This window comes from Pteronotus mesoamericanus, unplaced genomic scaffold, assembly GCF_021234165.1.
Source record: "Pteronotus mesoamericanus isolate MK-2021 breed Mesoamerican mustached bat unplaced genomic scaffold, CSHL_Meso_final contig_94, whole genome shotgun sequence".
In the NCBI taxonomy this organism is placed as follows: Eukaryota; Metazoa; Chordata; class Mammalia; order Chiroptera; family Mormoopidae; genus Pteronotus; species Pteronotus mesoamericanus.
The window spans coordinates 6755605-6777824 of NW_026555285.1; the positions used below are offsets into that span (position 1 = coordinate 6755605).

Genomic DNA, 22220 nt, shown 5'->3' on the forward strand with positions numbered 1-22220 from the left:
TATAAGAAAGGTGGAACTGTAGATAGAGGCTAGAGCATATATGACCTTGTAAACCACATTAACAATTTGAATTTTATTATTAATGCAATGGAAAACCATTAGAGGATCTTAAGCAGGGATGTAATATGATGTGATTTATGATTTTTATTGGAGCTTAATTAAGGTATGGGGGGAAATGGAAACAGGAAGATCAGTTAGAAGCTAGGGTTTGCTAAAAAATTGGTCAGCAGTGAATTTGGGACTTTATTTTAGAGGCCAAACCATCAAGATTTGTTGTTAAATACATATTGGGGGTAAGGTAAAGGGAAGAATCAAGAATGACTTCTAGATTGTTGAGTATTCAGGTGGAAAGTGGTACAGTTTATAGAAATCAAGAAGACAGGAGAAAGAACATGTTGGGTCTGTAAATTAGATGTTCTTTTCTGAACAGGTATAGTTGATATGTCTATTATAGAAATAGAAATGTCAAGTGGGCATTTGAAATATCAGATAAACACTGAGATTCATCAGTTTGTTGTATTTTTCAGTGGACTTCCCTCTCTTGTCTCTGCCAGGAAAAGGATAGGCTTAGCCTGCCTTTTTTGTGCAGTGACTCCCTCCCAAAATTATAAAAGTGTTCAGAGTAAAACCATACTAGATAGAAAAACAAGATGGAGAATGGCCTGCAGAGTTGTTTGGATGTCGGTTAGATATAGATAATAAAGAGAAGCAGGGACATAAAGATGGCCTCCAAAGTAGTACCATTAGTTAATTTGTGAAAATAGGGGTGTGGTAATTCACATTTTGGTCCCATTCTTCATCATTGTGTATATTCTGACCCTATGCCATGCATCGTTATAATGCCCTCCCGTAGTGTGTGGACACACATCTAACCTTTGACTGTGAGCTTCATGTGACCAGCTGGGATGTTAGCAGATGTTATTCAAACAGAAGCTTGACAAACCTCTTCCATAATTGGGCTTTAATTCTTCTGCAATTGATATCATCACAAGAAGAACATGCCAGGCCTGGCCCACTAGAGGATAAGATATGTGCGATGCCAAGTCAGTACACCCCAGCTGGCCCAGTCAGCCAAACTAAATTATCTAATAGCTATCCAACCTCAAGATATTTGAGCAAATCCAGCAAGGTCAATGTCTTGCCAACTTCAGCTGCTTCTAGTCATATGAGCAATTAACACATTTTTCAAGTCACCGAAGTTTTACGGCTCTGACAATACATAATTGATACAAGGAAGAACAAGATGGAAATGGGAGGAGGATTAGTCTGATTTTTGGACATGATGAATTTTAGATGGCTAGTAACAGCTTGGTGTAGGACTCAAAAGCTACTTAAGTTCTGCGGATCAACATATATGTAGCTTATGATATAAGTATGGATAATGAAAGGAGGAAAATATAATGACTGCACTCTAAGGAAGACCTGCATTTGAAGGAACCATTGTGACTGAAAAGGAATGCTCAGAAATATCTGGGGAGAATCAGAGAGGAGTGGTAGTGTGAAAACAAGAAACAGGCTCCTAGACTCAGAAAACTGACTGATGGTTGCCAGAGGGGAGAGGGTTTGGGAGACTAGGTGAAAAAAGTGAAGAAATTGAGAAGTACAGACTGGTTAGTTACAAAATAGTTATGGGATGTAAATTACAGTGTAGGAAATATAGTCAATAATATTGTAATAACTGTATATGGTGCCAGTTGGGTATGGGAAATATCAGAGAAACACTTTGTAATGTATATGATTGTCTAACCTGAAACTAATACAAAATAATATTGAATATAAACTGTAATTGAAAAAAAATGTTTAAATATTTTAAAAAAGGAACTGTTTGTTAGACTTGCCAAATGCCCAGAGAGGTAAGGTAAGCATTTTTATACTCATTTTACAAATGAAGGAAAATTATGTTTGAATAGGTTAATTAAATTTGCTATGTATGATGATAACAACTGGTCAAAACAGTAAGGACTCTAGAACATAGGTCTGCTGATTTTTTATCCCAAGGCTTTATCATTCTATCATGTTCTTTCTTCAGTATGTATTTTTGATGTAGATATGTTATTTAAGTGATTGTAAAGTATCTTTTACATATAAAATGTTAAGACAAATGATAAAATTTTAATATTTAGAATTATATGAACATTACAAAATAAGAAATATTGTAAAAAAGAAAATTTTACCCTTTGTGACAGCATGGATGGACCTGGAGAACATTATGCTAAAGTGAAATAAGCCAGTCAGAGAAAGACAAATACCGTATTATCTCACCTATATGTGGAATCTAATGAACAAACTGAGCTAACAAGCAAAATAGAGACAGACTCATAGAGAGCAGGCTGACATCCTCTGGGGAGGATGTTAGGGGGTGGAGGGATCTGGCAAAAAGAAAAGGACTCATGGACACAGACAACTGTGTGGTAATTGCAAGAAGGGGGATAAATGGTAATGAAAGAAATATAATAAAAAACTATTAAAAAATAAGAAATATAATTTAAGTGGGGGGGCTCCCACTTAAATTATAGCATAATTTTGTTATGTTATTGAATGTTTCCTTCCATTATACATCCATTTTTTATAGCTGATAAATATTTTCTCATGTTATGATTTCCTACATGCACAATGGATTGAAAAATGACTTTTCTCTCATGTTGAATATAGAATTGATAATAATAATGTTGAAATATTTTACAGAATGAACTTCATGAGCTGGAAAAACAAATAGAATCTGTTTCTGCAGAAACTAAAGAAACAGAAAGGCTAATTCATCAGCAAGATGCTTCCATAGAGAATAGCAAACTTCAGTGTGAAAACCTGGAAATGCAAATCAAATCCTTACATACAGAAAACATAAAACTTAAATTTGAGATAGAAGCAGCCCAAGAACATTTTGAGGAACACCTGGTAAGATACAATGAATACTATGCAAAACTAAAAGTACATAAGGACAGTGTGAGGGAGGAAGAAAGCAAATGGTCATTTATGACTGAACTCCATGAAAAACAAGATCTTGTTAAAAAACTAAAGAGAATGAAAGAGGAACTTAGGCAAGATCTCCAGAATCCAGAAGGAAACCGGATGAAACAAATACAGGTTTGAAATATCACTTATTAAACCTTTTTCTATTCTTTTTTATGTACATTTATTAGTGATAAGTTTATCATTAACTTATAAAATATCATGGCTGCTCTAACTAGATTCAGAAACTAGTATTTTCACAACTTTAAAAAACTTGGATAAGTACATGAGTTATGTAACAACTATTCCAAATGTGCAAGTACATAAAGAAAACATCCCTAGATCCCCTGGGGATTAATAAAAATGCATAGTCAAATAAAATCATGGTGAACAATTAATCCATTTGTTGCAGAAAGCATGACTCACAAAAATGTTGAAACGCTAGCTTCTAAGCAATTGGATTCAGACCAATCCCAGTCAATTTAGAATACTTAATGCAGTTACACAAACAATATGAATTAATAATTGTAGCTTACACATCTATTTCTTTTACTATTCTTTGAAGACAGTGGAAGAGACAAACTTAAGCATCTATTATGTTACCATGATGCCACTATCCTTTCCGTCTTATTTTCATTTGGATTTTAGTTCTAAATTTTTAAATCTATGGTTTGTTTGGATAACAGATAATAGTTTTTTTTTATTATTTGTACCTATAGAAGTAATATTCTAATTCTATTTATCAAAATTAAGTATCATGACTAGCTTTCTTAAATTATAAAAACACTGAAAATCTTGGATTTATATTTATTTTTCATTGTTTGACTATATTTCAAATTTTATAAACATACAGGAAGACATTACAAAGCTAAAGGATGAAATTACAGCTATAAAAGAATCTATCATTGAAAAAACTTATTTTCTTCAGGAAGAAAATAAGACACATGAAAAATTAAGGAAAGAAATAGAGGTAAGTCTTAGTTACCTGGATTTCAATGTTTGATGAGATCATTTCTTAAATTTATACTATATTGGGGCTTTCCACAGTTAACTCTCAATCCCCCAAACAGCTAGAGAACCTAAACAACGATATAAAGGACTGGATAAGTCCAAATCATTAATAGATATTTAGAGATAACTCTGTCATTTGAACATATTCAAATATGAATGTATTCAGAAAAAGCAAGCAGTCACTCACATTTAAATCTGGCCAAAAATTCTGCGAGGTCTCATTACACCAAAAACCTGGTGCCTGATTAATGACTACAAAGTAGAGGCTATTAAATAAAAAATGAGACCATTCCAAGACATGTATCAGAGGCTCCTCAAAAGAGAGTAAAGGCCAATGGAAGTCATTAAGATTACAGCCTCTTTACATTTGACATTGAGTCCAATTAAAAAACTGATATGAAAAATTAAAAATGAAAATACATTAGTAGACTTCTATAGTTATAATTGTTTAGATGAATGGAAATGAAAATGGAAAAGAATATGTTGCCAAGGGCAAAGAAATAATTTTAACCCATAAGACATTAATTTGGAAATTAAAAAGTTACATGACTTTAATTGCTTGTGACTAATTTGATACAATTAAAAAGCATCTGAAGAATTTGATGATAAAATCCCTAACATTTATAAAGCATTCTCTTTATGAAATGCCATAATTTTTCTTACATTTTACTAGTAATCTAAATAAACAAATTTCTTTTTGCCCTTCTAGACATAAAAATTTATTATAAAACTATAAATAGTAAGAATGTATATAAGTGGCATAGATATGGAAAAATGATTACTGAAACAAAAAATTATGAAGAGATAACCCATCATATATGGTACAAACAAAATAGGTTAGCCATATAAATAAAGAAAACACAGAAATGTTAAAGTAAAATTGGATTTATACCTCATAACACACTTCTAGGAGAACTGAAGACAATATAGGAGACAAACTTAACTTTGTGTCAGAGGGTTATTTCTTTTAAAAGACACACATACAAACTGCATAATTAAGTGTCACTTTGACTATCATAAATTTCGCAATTATTGAAATGCACCATAACAATAAAGACTCATTTTAAGGTATGTGTAACATATATATGTATTATTTGGAGATAATAAAATGCCAAACAAGCCAGCAGAACACTGAGTAATGGTATCAAAAAATTTTTAAGTAAGGATATCCAAACACAATGGAAAACATGACTAATCTCATTATCATGACTAATAAAGGATGGATAATTTAAACCACATGTGGTCCCATATTTATCCTGTCAAATTGTCAAAATTAGAGCTGGTAAAATGTGAAGCACCTGAATTCTAATATACTATTGATATGAGTGTAAATTGGTAAAAGCATTTTGGAAAGAAATTTGATATTACCTAATAATTTTTTATGCTAATATACTTTATTGAGGTAAAATTTTTATAAGAGTAAGGACACAAATTGTAAGGGTTTGGCTTGGTTAATTTTCACGAATATATATGTACAACCAATTACCATAAGCTAGACTAAGATGTACAACTTTCTCATCATGACCAGAAAGTTCTCTTGTGCCCCTTTACTCAGGCCACCACTATTCTGATTTTTAAGAACACCTTTATTGAGATATAATTCACTTATAATACATTACACCCATTTAAAGTGCATAATTTAATGGTTTTTAGTATATTCACAGTGAGATGACCATCTCCACAGTCAATTTTAGGAATGTTTACCACCTTAAAAAGAAGCTTCATACCCTTTAGCTATGACTGTTCCATTTGTCTGTTGTATTTTCCCATATTTTTGCTCTACCACGTTCTTTTCCTTGCTGATGTTCTAAGATTCCTACTTTTATCAATTCCTTCTCTTTAGAAAACTAAATTTATTCTTTTAGGATAGATCTGCTGTTAGAAAAGTCTTATAGTTTTTTTTAATCTGAGAATGTCAATTTCTTCTCCATTCCTGAAGGATGTTTTTGCTTGATATAGAATTTGGCTTGACAGTTTTTTCTATAGTTCAAAAATGTGTTGCCATTTCTTTCTGGCCTCCATGATTTCTAATGAGAAATCTGCCATTCAGATTGTTTTTCTCCCTAGAGATAAGCTGTTTGTTTCTTGCTGCTTTCAAGATTTCCCATCTTTCATTTTCAGAAATTTTACTGTGATGTTTTGGCATGAATTTCTTTGGATTTATTCTGTTTGGAATACTCTTAGCTATTTGATTCTGTAGGTTTATGTCTTGACAAATTTGGGAAGTTTTCAGCTCTTCTATTTATCTCAATACTTTTTTTTTTTTTTTTTTTAGCTCTGGCCTCTTTCTTTGCTCCTTCCAGGACCCTAATGATACAAACAATAGATCTTTTTTTGTTTTAGTCTCACAGGTACCTGAGGCTCTGTTCTTTTTTTTTTTTTTTTTTTTTTTTTTTTAGTCTATTTTCTGTTGTTCAAATTGAGTAATTTCTAGTGTTCTTTCATTCACTGATTCCTTCCTCTTCCCCTACATTCTGCTATTGAACCTGGTTCTTGGTTTCATGAGTGAGTTTCTATTGAAATCTGGTCATGCTGGGTATTTCTGTTACTGGGAAAAGACCCAGGTCAGGAACACACCACCCCCTGCCAAGCTTGTTCCTTGGTTCTTGCTGCACTTATATGAGATGAATTGAAGCAAGAGACAACACATATAGTGGAAATGAGATATGAAGTTTATGAGATACATATGAACACAAAGCTGCAAACAGGCACCTGGCTAGTCCGAATGCCCCACATATAGAGGAAATAAAGTTGTTAGTAAGTTTATTAGTAAGTTTGTTCTATACACTTGAGCTGAGGCTACAAGTGGGCACTCAGCTAATCTGAGTGCCCTAACTATTGGGATCTAGGGGTTATATACCTTAGTCAACTTTTAGGTTCCCTCTCCTTCTTCCCCTTCTAAACCTTGGGAATAAGGTACAGCTACAAAGGCTTTCCTTCTCAGCTAGTGAAGGCTCTTTGTCTTAGTGAAATTGCTAGAGAGTCTCCCTTTCACAGCACAGAGTCTCAAGGCTCCCCTCCTCCTGTGCCATCCCTGCTTGTGATGTTTGGAAAGCCTAGCAATCTTATCAGACTGGGCTCAGGACTGCTGAGTCAGCGAGTGAGACATGCCTCCCTCCTCCTCCCCCCCTGCCTTAGTTTAATGCCTAGCTTACCTAACATTATTTGTAAGACTCTGGATTACTATTACTTCTGAGTGGTAGTAGAAATTCTGATTTCCTACTCAGTCTTAACACTCATGGAGGGAGGAAGGACTTCTTGATACTGTTGGCCACGTGTGGGAGTTCTGGCTGCCCACTAGGTCCGTGCTGATAGCCCTCTGGCTGGGAAGGGCAGGGGCACCTCATTACTGCCCCCAATGTGGCCTCTACTGACACTGTGTAGTTGTGGCCTTGTTACTACTAAATGGTGATAAAAATCCTGACTCTCCACTAGGCCTTCTCTGACATTCTTTTAGTGAGAGGGGAGGGGTGCCTTATAATCACTAGATGGGGATAGAAGGCCAGGCTCCTCCAATGGGCTCCACTGATACAACAGTGTGTGGTTCATTACTGCTCAGTAGAGATGAAAAGTCCTGGCACCACAGTTAGCCTTCTCTAACATCACCCCCACAGGGGAATTGGAGCACCTAGTTATAGCCTAGCAATAGTAGAAGTTTAAACATTTTTCTCATTTGCTGGTTTGCATGGTGATGGTGCCATAGTTTTTTTTCTGTAGTGTTTGCCTTTAGAAATTACCATCTGAAAGTTTCCCATCTTGCTAGGCTACCCTTTTCCTAGTTCTTTGGCCAGAGAGGGTAGGCTTTTCTAGAGCTTATTTGCCTACAGCACTGGACATTTCCACATGACTGTCTTCTCCAGTATCCACTCTGGGATATACGAGGCAAAATCACCCATGGAACTCATCACCACATCATGGCTTGGGTCCTGAGGTCCCAGGACAGTTTTCCTTTTTGCTCCACTTCTCAGAAGCTTCTTATGTTTGTTTTACAGGGGGAACCCAAAAAACCGGGAATTTATTCGTAAAAATTAGGTATTTATTCTTACATACTTAAACTTCAGTCACCTTCAAAGTACTCTCCATTTGAGGCAATACACCTATTAAGACTTTTTTCCACTGTTCAAAACAGTTTTTGGACTCATCGATTTTGATGCCTTTTAGTGCTTCTACCGTTTTTTTGTTTCACCTCCCCAACATTGGCAAAACATTTCCCTTTGAGGACTTTTTTCATCCAGGGAAACAAAATAAAGTTGCTTTGAGGGAGAAGGGAACACAGGGGAGCATGCCATTTTGGGTCAAAAACTGTTGAACACTTAGTATGGTGTGGGCAAATGAGCTTGTTCATCACCCATCATGAAATGGACAAACATGTTGAAGGAGTCTTCAAAAAATATTCCCTGAAGCCGAATGCATACTCGCACAACAATACCAGCTGGTACACTGATACAGATGGGTTCCTAGAACACTCACCTAGTGGAGGAAGCCTGTACTACAAGGGGTCTGCCCTCCAGAAGATAATTCGTTTTTGGGGGGGGGGTCCCCCTCATATATATAATGTCTAGAAAAATATCTGAAGAAATATCAGACAAAATTTTTCCACAATTTGACAATAAATAATAGACACAACTTTGTAAACTTAAGCACTTAGCAAACCCTAAGCAGGATAAATACAGGGCAGGGGGTGGGGGGAAATACATAAAAGGAAATTGTCAAGCTACTGAAAACCAAATATAAAAGAAAAATAATCTTAAAAGCAGCCAGAAAAAAAAAGTCAAGAACAATGATTAGAGTAATAAATTGACTATTATTTAGGTTAACAGCAACATTAAAAAGAAAGTACAGAGAGTTCTATATGCCTCCTACTCCCCAAGAGCCTCTCACAAGCCTCCTTCACTGTCAACATCTCCCACCAGAGTGGTACATTTGTTTCAACTGATAAATCTACATTGACACATGATTACCTCCCAGAGGCCATACTTTAAATTAGCGTTCACTCTGAAGCTACTATAATATTGTATGCCAACTGTAAATGAAAATTAATTTTGAAAAAGAAAAATAAATATAAGTAAGATAGCTAGACAGTACATAAAAATTTCGAGATTAGGCACTACAATTCTAAATAATCCATAAGGCAATGGAGATATCACAAAAATGATTAGATTTGAAAATTAATGAAAGCACAATATATGAAAAATTGTGGGATATGGTAAAAGCAGTATTTAAATAAAAATTTACACATTTAAGTATCTATATTAGAAAAGAAAGTAGGTTTAAAAGCAAATATCTAAGCTGCCACCATAAGAGACTAGAAAAAAAGAGTAAATTCAGCCAAAAGCAAATGGAAGAAATGAAATAATAGCTTGAAGAAATCAATGAAATAGAAAACAAAAATGGGAGAGAAAATCAACAAAGCAAAAGTTGAAAAGGCTAGTAAAATAGATAAACCATAGCAACACTGATCAAGAAAAGAAAGGATAATAACGTCAATATACTTAAAGGGATGATAAAGGCCTATTATGACTACCTTTATATCAATACATTAGATGACTTAGGTGAAATGGACATATTTCTTGAAAAACATACATATAACTAATACACGAAGAAATTACTTTTATGTTTAGGCCTATGATCCGTTTCAAATTAAGCTTTATAAATGGTGTGGGGGAGAAATCATTGAAATTGAATTCATAATTAAAACCCTCTTCATAAGTAAAGCTTCAGACTGACACAGCTTCACTGGTGAATTCTATAACACATTTAGGGAAGAAATAATACCCAGCCTATACAAACTCTTTCAGAAAATCGAAGATGCTACTCCTTCCAACTCATTTTATGAGGCCATCATAACCCTGATACAAAAAAGTGAATGGGAACATTAGCAGAAAAGAAATGATAGTTTAATGTCCCTAATGCACATAAGTGCAAAATTGCCTAACAAAATATTTTCAAATTAAATTCCTCTATATATAAAAATGGTGAATCCCTTGTGACCAGGCAGAGTTTATACCAGGAATGCTGGTTTAGTTCAACTTTCAAAAAGAAAACAATCTTATTTGCCACATTGACAAAATGAAAGACAAAAAAAAGATATAATTAAGGCAATAGTTGCAGAAACAGCATTAGAAAAAACACCAATTCATAATAACAACTCTGAGCAAATTAAGAATAGAAGGGACCTTTCTCAACTTGATGAAGGGCATCTATAAAAAACTTACAGCTAACAACATCATATTTATTGGTGAATTGTTGAATGCTTTTTCCCTAAGATTGGGAACAAAGATGTCTTATCCCATCTCCTCTCTGAAACATCATATTGAAAGTTGTAATCAGTGCTACAAGATGAGAAGAAAATATTTTTCTATAATCTTAAGGAACATTAAAAAAAAACCCTAATAAACCAGTAAGTAAATTTAGCGAGAAAGGTCTAATGATAAAAGGTCAAAATACAAAAATTAATTATATTTCTATATAGTTTCTATGTAGTAGCAATAAACAACTGGAAAGTGAAATAAATAAAGCAAAATGCTTTTTATTAACACTAAAAATATAGAATCCTCGCCAATAAATTTTATGAAAAAATATGTAAACTTTTACTTCTATAATAAAAATATTACTGATAAATTAAATAATACTAAATAAATGGAGTGATATACTATATTCACCTTCTACAAAACACAATATTTTTAAAATGTTAATTTTCCCAAAGAATGACATAGTTTCAATACCATTTCATAAAATTCCAGTAGGTCCCATGTTTCTGTGCTTGAGGTTCTATTTTGTTCATTAGTTTTTTGTTCCTTAGATTCCTCTTATAGGTCAGATCAAGTGAACAGAAGGGAGGGGGGAGAGGGATAATTATGGAGAGAAGGGGAAGGGACTAGACAAAGAATATATACGAATGACCCATGGACACGGACAACAGTGTGGGAATTGATTGTGGGAGCAGGGGGTGGGCAGAAGAGGGCAAAGGGGATAAAATTGGGGCAACTGTAATAGAATAACAATAAAAAATGATTATAAAAAACATACCAATAGGTATTTTTTGTAGAAATTGACAATTAAAATTTATATGCAAATGCAAAGGGTCTAGTTAGCCAAAACAATCTTGAAAAAGAATAAAGTTGTAATACCCTGCCTGATAATAAGATTCAGTATAAAGCTACTGTTATCAAGAAAATGTGTATTGGTGAAAGAATAAATGGACCAATGGAACAGAATAGAGTTTAAAAATCAATCACACTTTGTCAATTTTACAAAGGTTTCAAAATAACTAATTGAAGAAAGTCTTATCATAAGTGGTGCTGGAAAAACTGAGTATGTGTATGGAAACAATGAACCCCTGATTCATTGTGAATGAGGCTCCTTCACAATATACACAAAACTATTTGAAGTGGATCAGAGATCTAAACGTAAAAGCTAAAACTATTAAGCTTTTAGAAGAAACCATTGGAGAATATCTTCATCATGGTAGGTTAAGCAATGATTTCTTAGGACACAAAATGTACTAACCATAATGGGAAGAAATGACATATTGGATTTCAAATTTTGAAACATCTGTTCTTCAAAAGACACCATCAAGCAAATGAAAAGACAACCAGCTGCTTATCAATAGATGAATGGATAAAGAAAAGGTGGTACACAAAGTATATACAATAGACTATTACTCCACCATAAAAAGAATGAAATCTTACCATTTCCAATAATGGGTGGACCAAGAGGATATTATGCTAAGTGAAATAAGTCAAAGAAAGAAAAATACCATATGGTTTCACTTATTTGTGGGTCCTAAAAACAAAATAAGCAAAACAGAAACAGGCTCATAGATACAGAGAACAAACTGAAGGTTTCCAGATGGGAGGAGAATGGGACAACTAGGTGAAAAAGGTGAAGGGATTAAGAACTACAAATTGGTAGATACAAAATAGTCACAGGGATGTAAAGTACATGATAGGGAATATAGTCAATAATACTGTAATAACTAGGTCTGGTGTTGGGTACTAGACTTACCGGGAGGATCACGTCATAAATTATAATTGTCTAACCATTATGCTACACTATAGTTTGTATGTTATATAAACTAATATAATAATATTCAATGAAACAGTAATTGAAAAAAATTTAAAGAAAATGAAAAGACAAAATTATAGGAGTAAAAGTATTTGCAACATGTATATCTTAGAAAGGACTTATGTCCAGGACTTGTATACTTGTATATAATGAACTCCTACAATCATTTCTAAAAATGGGTGAAATATGTAAACAGAAATTTCACTAAAGAAGACATCAGATAACCAATAAGTACATGAAAAGATGCTTAGCATCTTTAACAGTCAAAGAAATGAAAAAGAAGTCCATGATAAAAGAAATGGAAAGATAATACCACACCCAATAGAATTGTTAAAATTAAAACAAAATGATATTATCAAAGGTTGACAAGGGTGTGGAGGTACCAAATTTTTTGTTCATTTTTGCTGAGATTATAGAATAGTGTCACTGTTTAGAAAAAGGGGTTGGCAGTTTTTTAAAATGTTAGCATACACCTAACCTATGAATCAGCAATTCCCTCACGGTGTTTACTGAAGAAAAATGACAATATGTCTTTGAGAAAACTTGCATATGAATGCTCATAGAAGCTTTATTAATAATAACCCCAAGATCAAAACATCACAGATGTCCCTCAAAAGCAGAATGGATAAGCAAATTGTGGTGTGCTCATATGATGGAAATAAATCAGCAATAAAAAGAATGGACTACTGACACACACAACGTGGGTGTATAAATTTGTCAAAAGTCATTGACTGGCGCTTAAAAATATCTGTATATTTATACTTTCATTAAAATATTTAACCATACTCTTTAAATTAAACAGCTGAAGCAAAAGCAGTTACATGACATATTCAAATGGCAGCGAGTGCTAAGTCTTTTAAGTGCAATATATCCTCCATGGTCAAACAATGGCATTGTGTGAGTGTTTGTTACATATATGGAGAATTGTGAACAATACAGAATTTAGCGATATATTTTACATAATGTTCTCTTCAAAACAGGGTTGCAGCCCTTTGATTTAATTCATTCAATACATTTATTGAGTTCATACTACGTGTCAATTATCTTTTTTTAGTTCTAACTATAGAATGGTGAACAAAAATTGATAAAAACTCCTGTCCTCATGGAACTTGCATTCTAGTTGGAGAGATAGACATAAACAAGATGTGTAAGATATTTAGCACTAGCTGTGGGGAACTTGCAAGTCTCCATTCTGATCTGTTGTGCATTCATTTCATATCTTAACTACTGAAGAATAATTTCAGAAGCAGGTTAATATACAGCCAACCAAATTTATTGATTAACCAAAAATTTGTTCCAATTATTACATATACTATATATGCATATGTAATATGTACACATATAAATGGATATATATCCTCTTGAATATAATCAATGTATAAAAAATGATTGAATATAGCTTTACCATTTAATATATTTCAGTATATTCCATATTTATTTCTAATCTTTTTAAAGTCATTTTCTATTTTGCCAAAATATCACCAAGCCAAGTTTACCAATTTGAATGAATTATCAGAATTTGCAGAATTACCAAAAATTGAAAACTTACAAAGATATGAAGTTTATAGCAATTTATGTGGTGTTAAATGACAAGTTTTCACTGTTTTAATAACAGTATTTTGTAATGCTTAGAGTATCTTTGTCCCAGTTCCCCAGCTCTGGAGCAGAGTTGTGTTTCAGTATAATTGCTTTTCTTTGTAATCCTCTATGTTTTATTTTATGGATTTACTTTTTAAATTTTTATTGTATTTTTTCCATTATCATTTATTCCCCCTGTACCCTGCTTCCCCTTCACAATCTGTGCATTTAAGAACATGACTCTAAGGAATCCATAGTCTTCACCATACTATCAAAATGATCTATGCCATAATAAAGTTAAAGAAGTCCTTAACTAAGGGAGGAGCTGAGAAAGAAAGATGGGATGTTTTTCTGGCAGAGAAACAGAAGAGATTCAATGTGTGGTATAATCTGGGTCCCAATGACAGCTGAGGGATAGAGAGAAAGGGAGATTGATTGGGAACAGAGTCTTAAGGCCCCAGAAACCACAGAATCTTGTATCCCTACATTCCTCTTAAGCTATAAATTTATTTTTGACATGTTATTTGGATACATTTGGTGACTTGGTGTTTTGACAAATTGGTCTTTATTTGAATTAACTTAGAACTACCCTCTTGATTTGCTTAGAACACTCCCTTAAATAGATATAAGAATGAAGAGATAATTTCTCAGAACTATTATTCTATCAGTTCATTTAAAAGTGAGTGTTCTACTACAATGAAATACTACTTCACACCTACCAGGATGGCTATGGTAAAATGGCTATGGTAATAATTATTTTTTTTCAAGGATATGAAGAAATTCAAATGCTCACACATTGATCATGGGGATGTAGAAATGGAAAAGAGTCTGTCAGTTCCTCAGGTTGTTAAATACAGAATTACCATATTAGCCTGTAATTTCACTTCTAGGTATATAAGGTCTGTTCAATAAAAGTCCAACCATTGTTAATATAACAAGACTGATTTGAATTACATTGATGCAACCTGTCAGCCAAGAAGAGAGGACTGGAATGTACATGCATGAACAATGACAAATTCACTGTACTAGTCAGTGGGGACAGCAGACACTGTTGTGTGAGCATGTGTACTGTGTGGCCATTGCATTTAAAATGACTGAATCAGTAGAGCAACGAATCTGCATCAAATTTTGCATTAAGCTTGAACATTCCTTTGTGGAAACCATTTAGATGATTCAGAAGACCTCAGCTATGGGCAACTGGTGACTGGCAGCCTCATTGTGACAACACACCTACTCATGCATCATGTCCCATGCAGAATTTTTTGGTGAAACATCAAATCACCCAGGTGACTCAGCTCCCTTACAGCCCAAATTTGGTGCCCTGTGACTTCTGGCTTTTCCCAAAACTAAAATCACCTTTGAGAGGTAAGAGATTTCAGACCATCAATGAGATTCAGGAAAATATGACTGGGCAGCTGATTGCGATTGGGAGAAGTTTGTGAGATCCCAAGACACCTACTTTGAAGAGGACCGAGATGTCACTGTCCTATGTACAATGTTTCTTGTATCTTGTATCTTCTTCAACAAATGTCTCCACTGTTTACATTACATGGCTGGATACTTTCTGAATAGACCTCTAATACCCCCAAGAAGTGAAAACATGTCCACACAAAAATTTGTGCATGAATGTTCATAGCAGCATTATTCATAATAACCAAAAAGTAGAAATAACTAAAATATTCATCAACTGATAAATTGGATAAATAAAATGTAGTATATCATACAATGAAATATTACTTGTAGTGAAAGGAAATAGAATACTGATACATGCTAAAACACAGATGGATCTTAAAAACATTATGCTAAATGAAAGAAGCCAGTCACAAAAGACCACATATTGTGTGATGCACTTTATAAAATGGCCAGAATAGGCGAATCTAAATAGACAGATTAGTAGTTGCCTAGTGCTAAGGGTGGGGCTGGGGAAATGGGGAGTAACTATTAATGGGCACTAAGTTTCATTTTAGGCTAATGAAAGTGTTCTAAAATTGATTGTGATAATGGCTGCACAACCCTGTGACTATACTAAAAACCATTAAATGGTACACTTTAAAGGATGGATTGTATGGTATGTGAATTATACCTCAATAGAGCTGTTTAAAAAGTTCTTTGTTTGGTCAACACTAATCTCAGGAATTCTGACATTTTTACTTTCATGTGCCCTGACACCAAAACTTAAGTAGATTAGTGTCTGGCTCAAACACTAATCTACTTAATGACAGGAAAATGGACATGTTCTGGACATTTTAGATCAATAGGTCTATGTTTCATTGAACCACTAGATACAGAAATAAAATCATTGCTCTTAACTGGTAACTGCTTGATAAGTAGAAGGCACTCTGCACAGGTGCTTCACTTGAGTTCAAATCCCAAACATCATCACTTGTAAGCTGTTCAAATTTGGTCAAATTACTTAATCCCTTTGGTCTTTTTTTTCCTAATACAAAAATGGGTGTCATAATATCCACATATAGAGTGTTATGAGGATTTAACTACATATAAAAAGCTTTCAGCACAGTAACATGTAATATGTTGAATAGTTATAATTACTGTTTATATTATTGTTATTGTTATTTACAGTGAATAATTCCTGATCAAGTGCTTATCTCTTTAGGATAGTTAAAACATTCTTTCTGGCTATTCACTATTTATCCTCTTAAGCCCTGTTGACATGTATTCTTCTTTTTATAGGTACAACATAAGAGATATGGTGCAATTCTTAAGCGTTTGCATTGTCAGGTGAACAAGCTTCAGTCAAATAGAAGACAATGGCAATGGGACATTCAACAGCTAGAAAAAACTGCAGCTAATCTAAGAAAATGCATTGCAATGAAAGATTAATATGGCCATAGAACAATGTAGAGCAGAGTATTTCCACAAAAAAATTAATGGGACAAAATGTTGAGAAATTGATCAGATTTTTGTTTTAGAATTTTATTATTTATATTTTATATTAATGTATAATTGACATACAATATTATATTTATTTCAGGTATACAACACAGGTATGTTTATATACCTTAACAATAAGCTTCCATTATCAGATATCTGTCCTAATAACAGCTATATTTTCTCTGTTTTTAATCAGTCATTGTTGATAAAGTGCCTACAATTGATAGCAGTAGTTAAGCAATAGGAATACTTATAGAATAATGGATGACTCTATAAATATTTTTCATGTACATGATTTATTGTACTCATGGACGCCTGTTTATAAACTGTTGTCTTCACTATTATATGAAATAAAAATTTAGACGAAACTCTTGACTTTACAATAATTTAAATTGTTAAGATATTTAAATCGTTGTCTGTTTTAAACTTTATGGGAATTTGTTTTTTTACTACTGCTTTCACAGCAGCCCATAAATATTGACATTTACAATGTTGTTATATGTTCAGTGCCTCAGATATGTTTCTCAGATTTCTCTTTCATCCAGAATGTGGCTTTCATTTTTCTGTTATTAGATAACATTTTTTTAGTGTTGCAAAACATAAATTTTTTGTTCATGTTTCTGTCTTTAAATTCTTTATTACTTGTCTATGAATAAAATAACACTGTGTAAGCCAAACTTATAAGCTCTTAAAAGAAAAGTGTTAACCAGTATGAACATGTATTTTTTTTCGTTGAAAGTCAAAAGCTACCTCCATGACAACAAATAAGAATTTAACTTGTCCCTTTTAAGATAAAAGTGCTCCTTCTCATGGCTCCACTGGGTCAAATTTTTAGGAGAAAATAAAATATTATTAAATACATGGTTTTTATTTTTTAAGAAAATTAAATTTTATTTTTTAATTACAGTTTACATTTAATGTTATTTTTTATTAGTCTTAGGTGTACAGCATAGTGGTTACACAATCATGTACTTTGTGTAGTTATCTCAATATTATTGACCATATTCCTTATGCTGTACTTTACTTACTACATAATTTTTAAATATATGCTTTAAAATTTAATGATTTCAAATCAACACCAAAATGATATTGCAAGTTTAGTGTCTCCTCATCTTTCTATGTGCCTGAGACTCAGTAAGAGTGCAGATGATATAAAACCTGATATGAATAATCTTATCATGTCTAACATTAATAGTCTTATTATGCATTAGCATGGCTTATTATGGCTAATACTTGAAATGGCTTATGCTACAACACAATCAGCTTTGGTCCATGACTCAGAAATACAGCTATGAATAAAAACAGTTAAAACTAAATTGTGGAATGAACCCACTATGCTTAGCTGAATACATGGCCAAACCAAATATGTCTAATATAAAAATATTTAAATATACTTTATACATTTAAAAGACTTTTTATAGTTATACTTTATAATTTTATTTACAGCTCATAAAAAAACTGTTTTAAAAGTTTTTTTAATTTTTAATAGGTTTTAAAATATTTTTACGTAACAGTCAACACCTTGAGTTATACTTTTGCAAATTTATTTTTAAAGTAAGATATAAGGATCCAAGATGGTGGTGGTGTAGGTGGAAGTTCATATCACCTCCCAGGACCAAACTGGAATTACAACTAAAATATGGAAATATCAACCTGAATAACCAACTGACTAGCTGAACAGAAGTCTTCTAACAAAGGATATACAGAAGTCACATTGAGACTGGTAGGAAGGTCAGAGACATGAAAAGGGCTGGCCCTGTTCCCCTGGGCAGCAGCTGAGAATCCAGGGGGTTAGCTAAGCTGTGAAGATTTCCCTCTGAGAAATGTGGGGTCTAAACCCCAAGCTTAGGCTCCCCTGCCTAGAGCACCAGAGCCAAGAAGAGATGCTCACATAATGTCTGGCTATGAAAATCTGCAAGGGCTCTATCTGCCAAGGCCAGACAGGTGTCTGCTGGAGACTCAGGTGACTTCTTAAAGTGACAGTGCACAAACTCATTACCCGGGGCTCTGGCAAAGAAAGGACATAGTGGAATAGACTTATGTGAGGAGAGGCTGGGTTTTGTGGTGACAGGAAGACAGTCAAAGAGACAACTGCAGAATCCCTGTGCTGAGTCCCTCTCCCACACTGCAGATACCATCTTTCCTCGTCGGAGCCCTACCCTCCATAAGACATCAGCCTGGAAGAATGCAATAGACCCACCCTCCAAAATCACAGTGTCCGCACCCTGCAAAGCTCACACTCTGCAGAGAAGTCAGCTGCGTGGGACCAAGATATAGAAGTCCACACAGATTCAGGGGGTGTCATTGACTGAGTTTCATGGCTCTGGAACAGGGGCCATTCTCTCCAACTTAGTATACGTCTGACCAATACCCTCTCATCACAGGAGTTCCACCAGTTCTACCCTCCAACTTCTAGCAGTCCCATCCTCCCAACTTGTGGGGGCCCCACCTTGACTTGCTTAGGGTCTCCAGGAGGTCCAGGCAGAATTCAGGACAGACTGAGTTGTATGACTCTCGGGAAGGGGCCATTTTTTTTCTTGTACACATGATCAATGCAGAGCCCTCCCTTCACACATCCAAATCTTGGTCTTTCAGGGCCTGATAAACTCTGCTGGCCTCACTCTGATGACTCCCTGAGACCCTACCACACCTCAAAGATCTGAAGGCACCTGGCAGGTGGCAGCTAGCTTTGGAATCCACTGGGACTTTTTAAAAAAGATTTTATTTATTTACTTTTAGAGAGAGGGGAATGGAGGGAGGTCGAGAGGGAGAGAAACATTGATGTGTAAGAGAGACATCAATCAGTTGCCTCTTGCACACCCACAACTGGGGACCTAGCCCTCAATTCAGGCATGTGTCCTGAGTGGGAATTGGACCAGTGACCTTTCACTTTGCAGCATGATACCTATCACACCAAGCCACACTAGTCAGGGATACCCTGGGAATTTTGCTGAGTGGCCTCAGACCTAGCAATGGTACTAAGTATGGACCTGTACCAGCCTGATGAACACCACTCACCTTTAGCTGGTGACTCACTAAGAACCTACTTCATGTAACTCCAGTACCATCAGATGTTCTTTCAGTGACTGAGACTAACAGGCAGCCAGCAAGTAGAAGAAGGCAGAGGCAGATATAAGGGTGCCTTGAGCCTTTTGCTGACCTTCCCCTAGGCTTGGACCTGGTAGAAGAAAGCCTTAGTGAGCAACTTTGTCCTTCCCACATACACCCAGACCCAGAAGAGGAAGCCACAAACTGTATATTGCTTTGTAGTCCCAAATGGGTTGCCCAGGGCCAGCCCACAGCATCTGACATTGACCTTCACCATAGTCCCTCTCATGATACCCCAGAACAAACATACCAAGAGGTAATCTTCAGACAATGTCAGAGCAGGTTCCAGTTAGCTCCACAAGAGACACATCGAAAGGGAGATAACAGCAGGCACTAGACACTGCTGATAGACACTGCTGAGGCAAATTCTTTTTTCTATGGTCAGCTACTACACAGCAGTTTGTACATTGTGGTCAGGGTCAATCTTCACAGTCAACTGGCCTGAGCATTGACCTTACTCACAAATAGGCCAATAGCAATCAAGACTCAGTTATAATAGGAAGGTTCACATAACCCCCACAAGGAACATTCCTGGAGCTCACAGCGTATGTCATCAAAGATTTTGTGGCACTGGGTCCCAAAGGACACCTACTTAAGGCCACTGTAACAAGACTGGTAGACATAGTAGATGTAGCCAAAACACAGAAACAAACATAAAGAAGCAGCCAAAATAGGAAGGAAAATAAACATACCCCAAATGAAAGAACAGGAGAACTCTCCAGGAAAAGAGCTAAATGAAATACAGGCAACCAATCTACCAGATATAGAGTTCAAAACAATGGTTAATAGGACGCACAAGGAATTTAGTGAGAACTTCAACGGCATTAAAAAAGACATGCGAATCATAGAAAAATAAGTCAGAGAGAAGAACACAATTTCTGAAATTAAGACTACACTATAAGGAATAAACAGTAGATTGCATAAAGCAGAAGACTGATCAGTGATTTGGGAGATAAGGTAGCAGGATAGACCCTATGAGAGCAGCAAAAAGAAAAAGGAATTTTAAAAATGAGGATAGCTTAAAGGTCCTTTGGGACGACATGAAGCATAACAACATTTGCATTATAGGGCTACCAAAAGGAGAATAGATTGAACAAAAGGAGAAGAGATCAAGAACCTATTTGAAGAAATAGTGACTGAATATTTCCCTAACCTGGTGAAGGAAAAAGACACACAAGACCAGGAAGCGCCGATAGTCCCAAGAAGATGAACCCAAAGAGGCCCACACCAAGACACATCGTAATTAATAGGGCAAAGGTTAAAGACAAAGAAAAAATCTTAAAAGCAGCAAGAGAAAGACAGTTAGTTGCCTACAAGAGAGCTCCCATAAGACTGTTAGCTGATTTTTTCAATAGAAACATTACAGGTCAGAAGTGATTGGTACAAAATATTCAAAGTGATTAAAAGGAAGGTCCTACAACCAAGACAATGCTACAGCAAGGCTAGCATTTAAAATTAAAGAAGAAATAGTTTCCCAGACAAGAAGTGGCTAAAGAAGTTTATTACCACCAAACTAATATTGTAAGAAATGTTAAAGGGTCTTCTTAGGATATATAGAGGAAAAAGGAGGAACATAGTTTTAAAAGATAAAATGGAAATAAATATATATCTATAAATAATCACTTTAAATGTAAATAACTTAAATGCTCCAGTCAAAAGACATAGGATAGCTGAGTGGATAAGAAAATATGACTCATGTATAAGCTGTCTACAAGAGAACCTACTCAGAACAAAAGATGCACAGACTAAATATAGCAGGTTGGAAAAAAATATTTCATGAAAATTGAAATAAAAAAACTGACATATAATACGTTAGATAAAATAGACTTTAAAACAGAGGCAATAATAAGAGACAAAGAAGGACACTACATAATGATACATGGCTCAATCTAAGAGAATACAATGCTTGTAAATGTTTATATACATTATATAGAAGCACCTAAATATATAAAGCAATTCTTTATGGATATAAAGGGAGAGATTGACAGATATAGAATCATAATAGGGGATTTTAACACTCCATTGACATCAGTGGATATATAATACAAACAGAAAATCAACAAGGAAAGAGTGGCTTTAAATGACACACTAGATCAGATGGATTTAACTAATATCTTCAAAGTATTTCCCGAGGCAGCAGCATTAAGACACAAAACAAGTCTAAATACATTTAATAAGATTCAAATCATATCAGGCATCTTCTCTGACCATAATGGTATGAAACTAAGAATCAATCACAAGAAGAGAAACACAAAGATGAAAGGCTAAATAACACGTTATTAAACAATGAATGAGTAAGCCATGAGATCAAGGAAGAAATCAAAAGATATTTTGAAACAAATGAAAATGAGAACAAAACAACCCAAAAGCTATGAAGCATAGCAAAAGCAATTCTAAGATTAAAATTCATACCATTAAAAGTCTACTTAAAGAAACAAAAAAATTTCAAATATACAATCTAATCTCATAGTTAAAGGAACTAGAAAAATAACAAGTAAAAAACCAAAAATGATTAGGAGTAAGGAAATAATAAAAATCATCAGAAATAAGTGTAATACATCTAAAATATACAAAAAAAAAAATCAATGAAACTAAGAGCTGGTTCTTTGAAACAA

General features: G+C 34.5%; 1 protein-coding gene across 1 annotated transcript in view; it reads left to right on the plus strand.

The window, feature by feature from the left end:
• CCDC122 (coiled-coil domain containing 122) overlaps positions 1 to 16449 on the plus strand; it is a 35473-nt gene extending 19024 nt beyond the window's left edge. The window contains exons 4-6 of the mRNA XM_054586619.1: positions 2686 to 3084; positions 3803 to 3919; positions 16297 to 16449. Coding sequence (XP_054442594.1) covers positions 2686 to 3084; positions 3803 to 3919; positions 16297 to 16446 — 666 coding nt within the window. The 3' untranslated portion in view covers positions 16447 to 16449. The remainder of the gene's footprint in view (positions 1 to 2685; positions 3085 to 3802; positions 3920 to 16296) is intronic.
• Positions 16450 to 22220: the final 5771 nt, after the last annotated feature.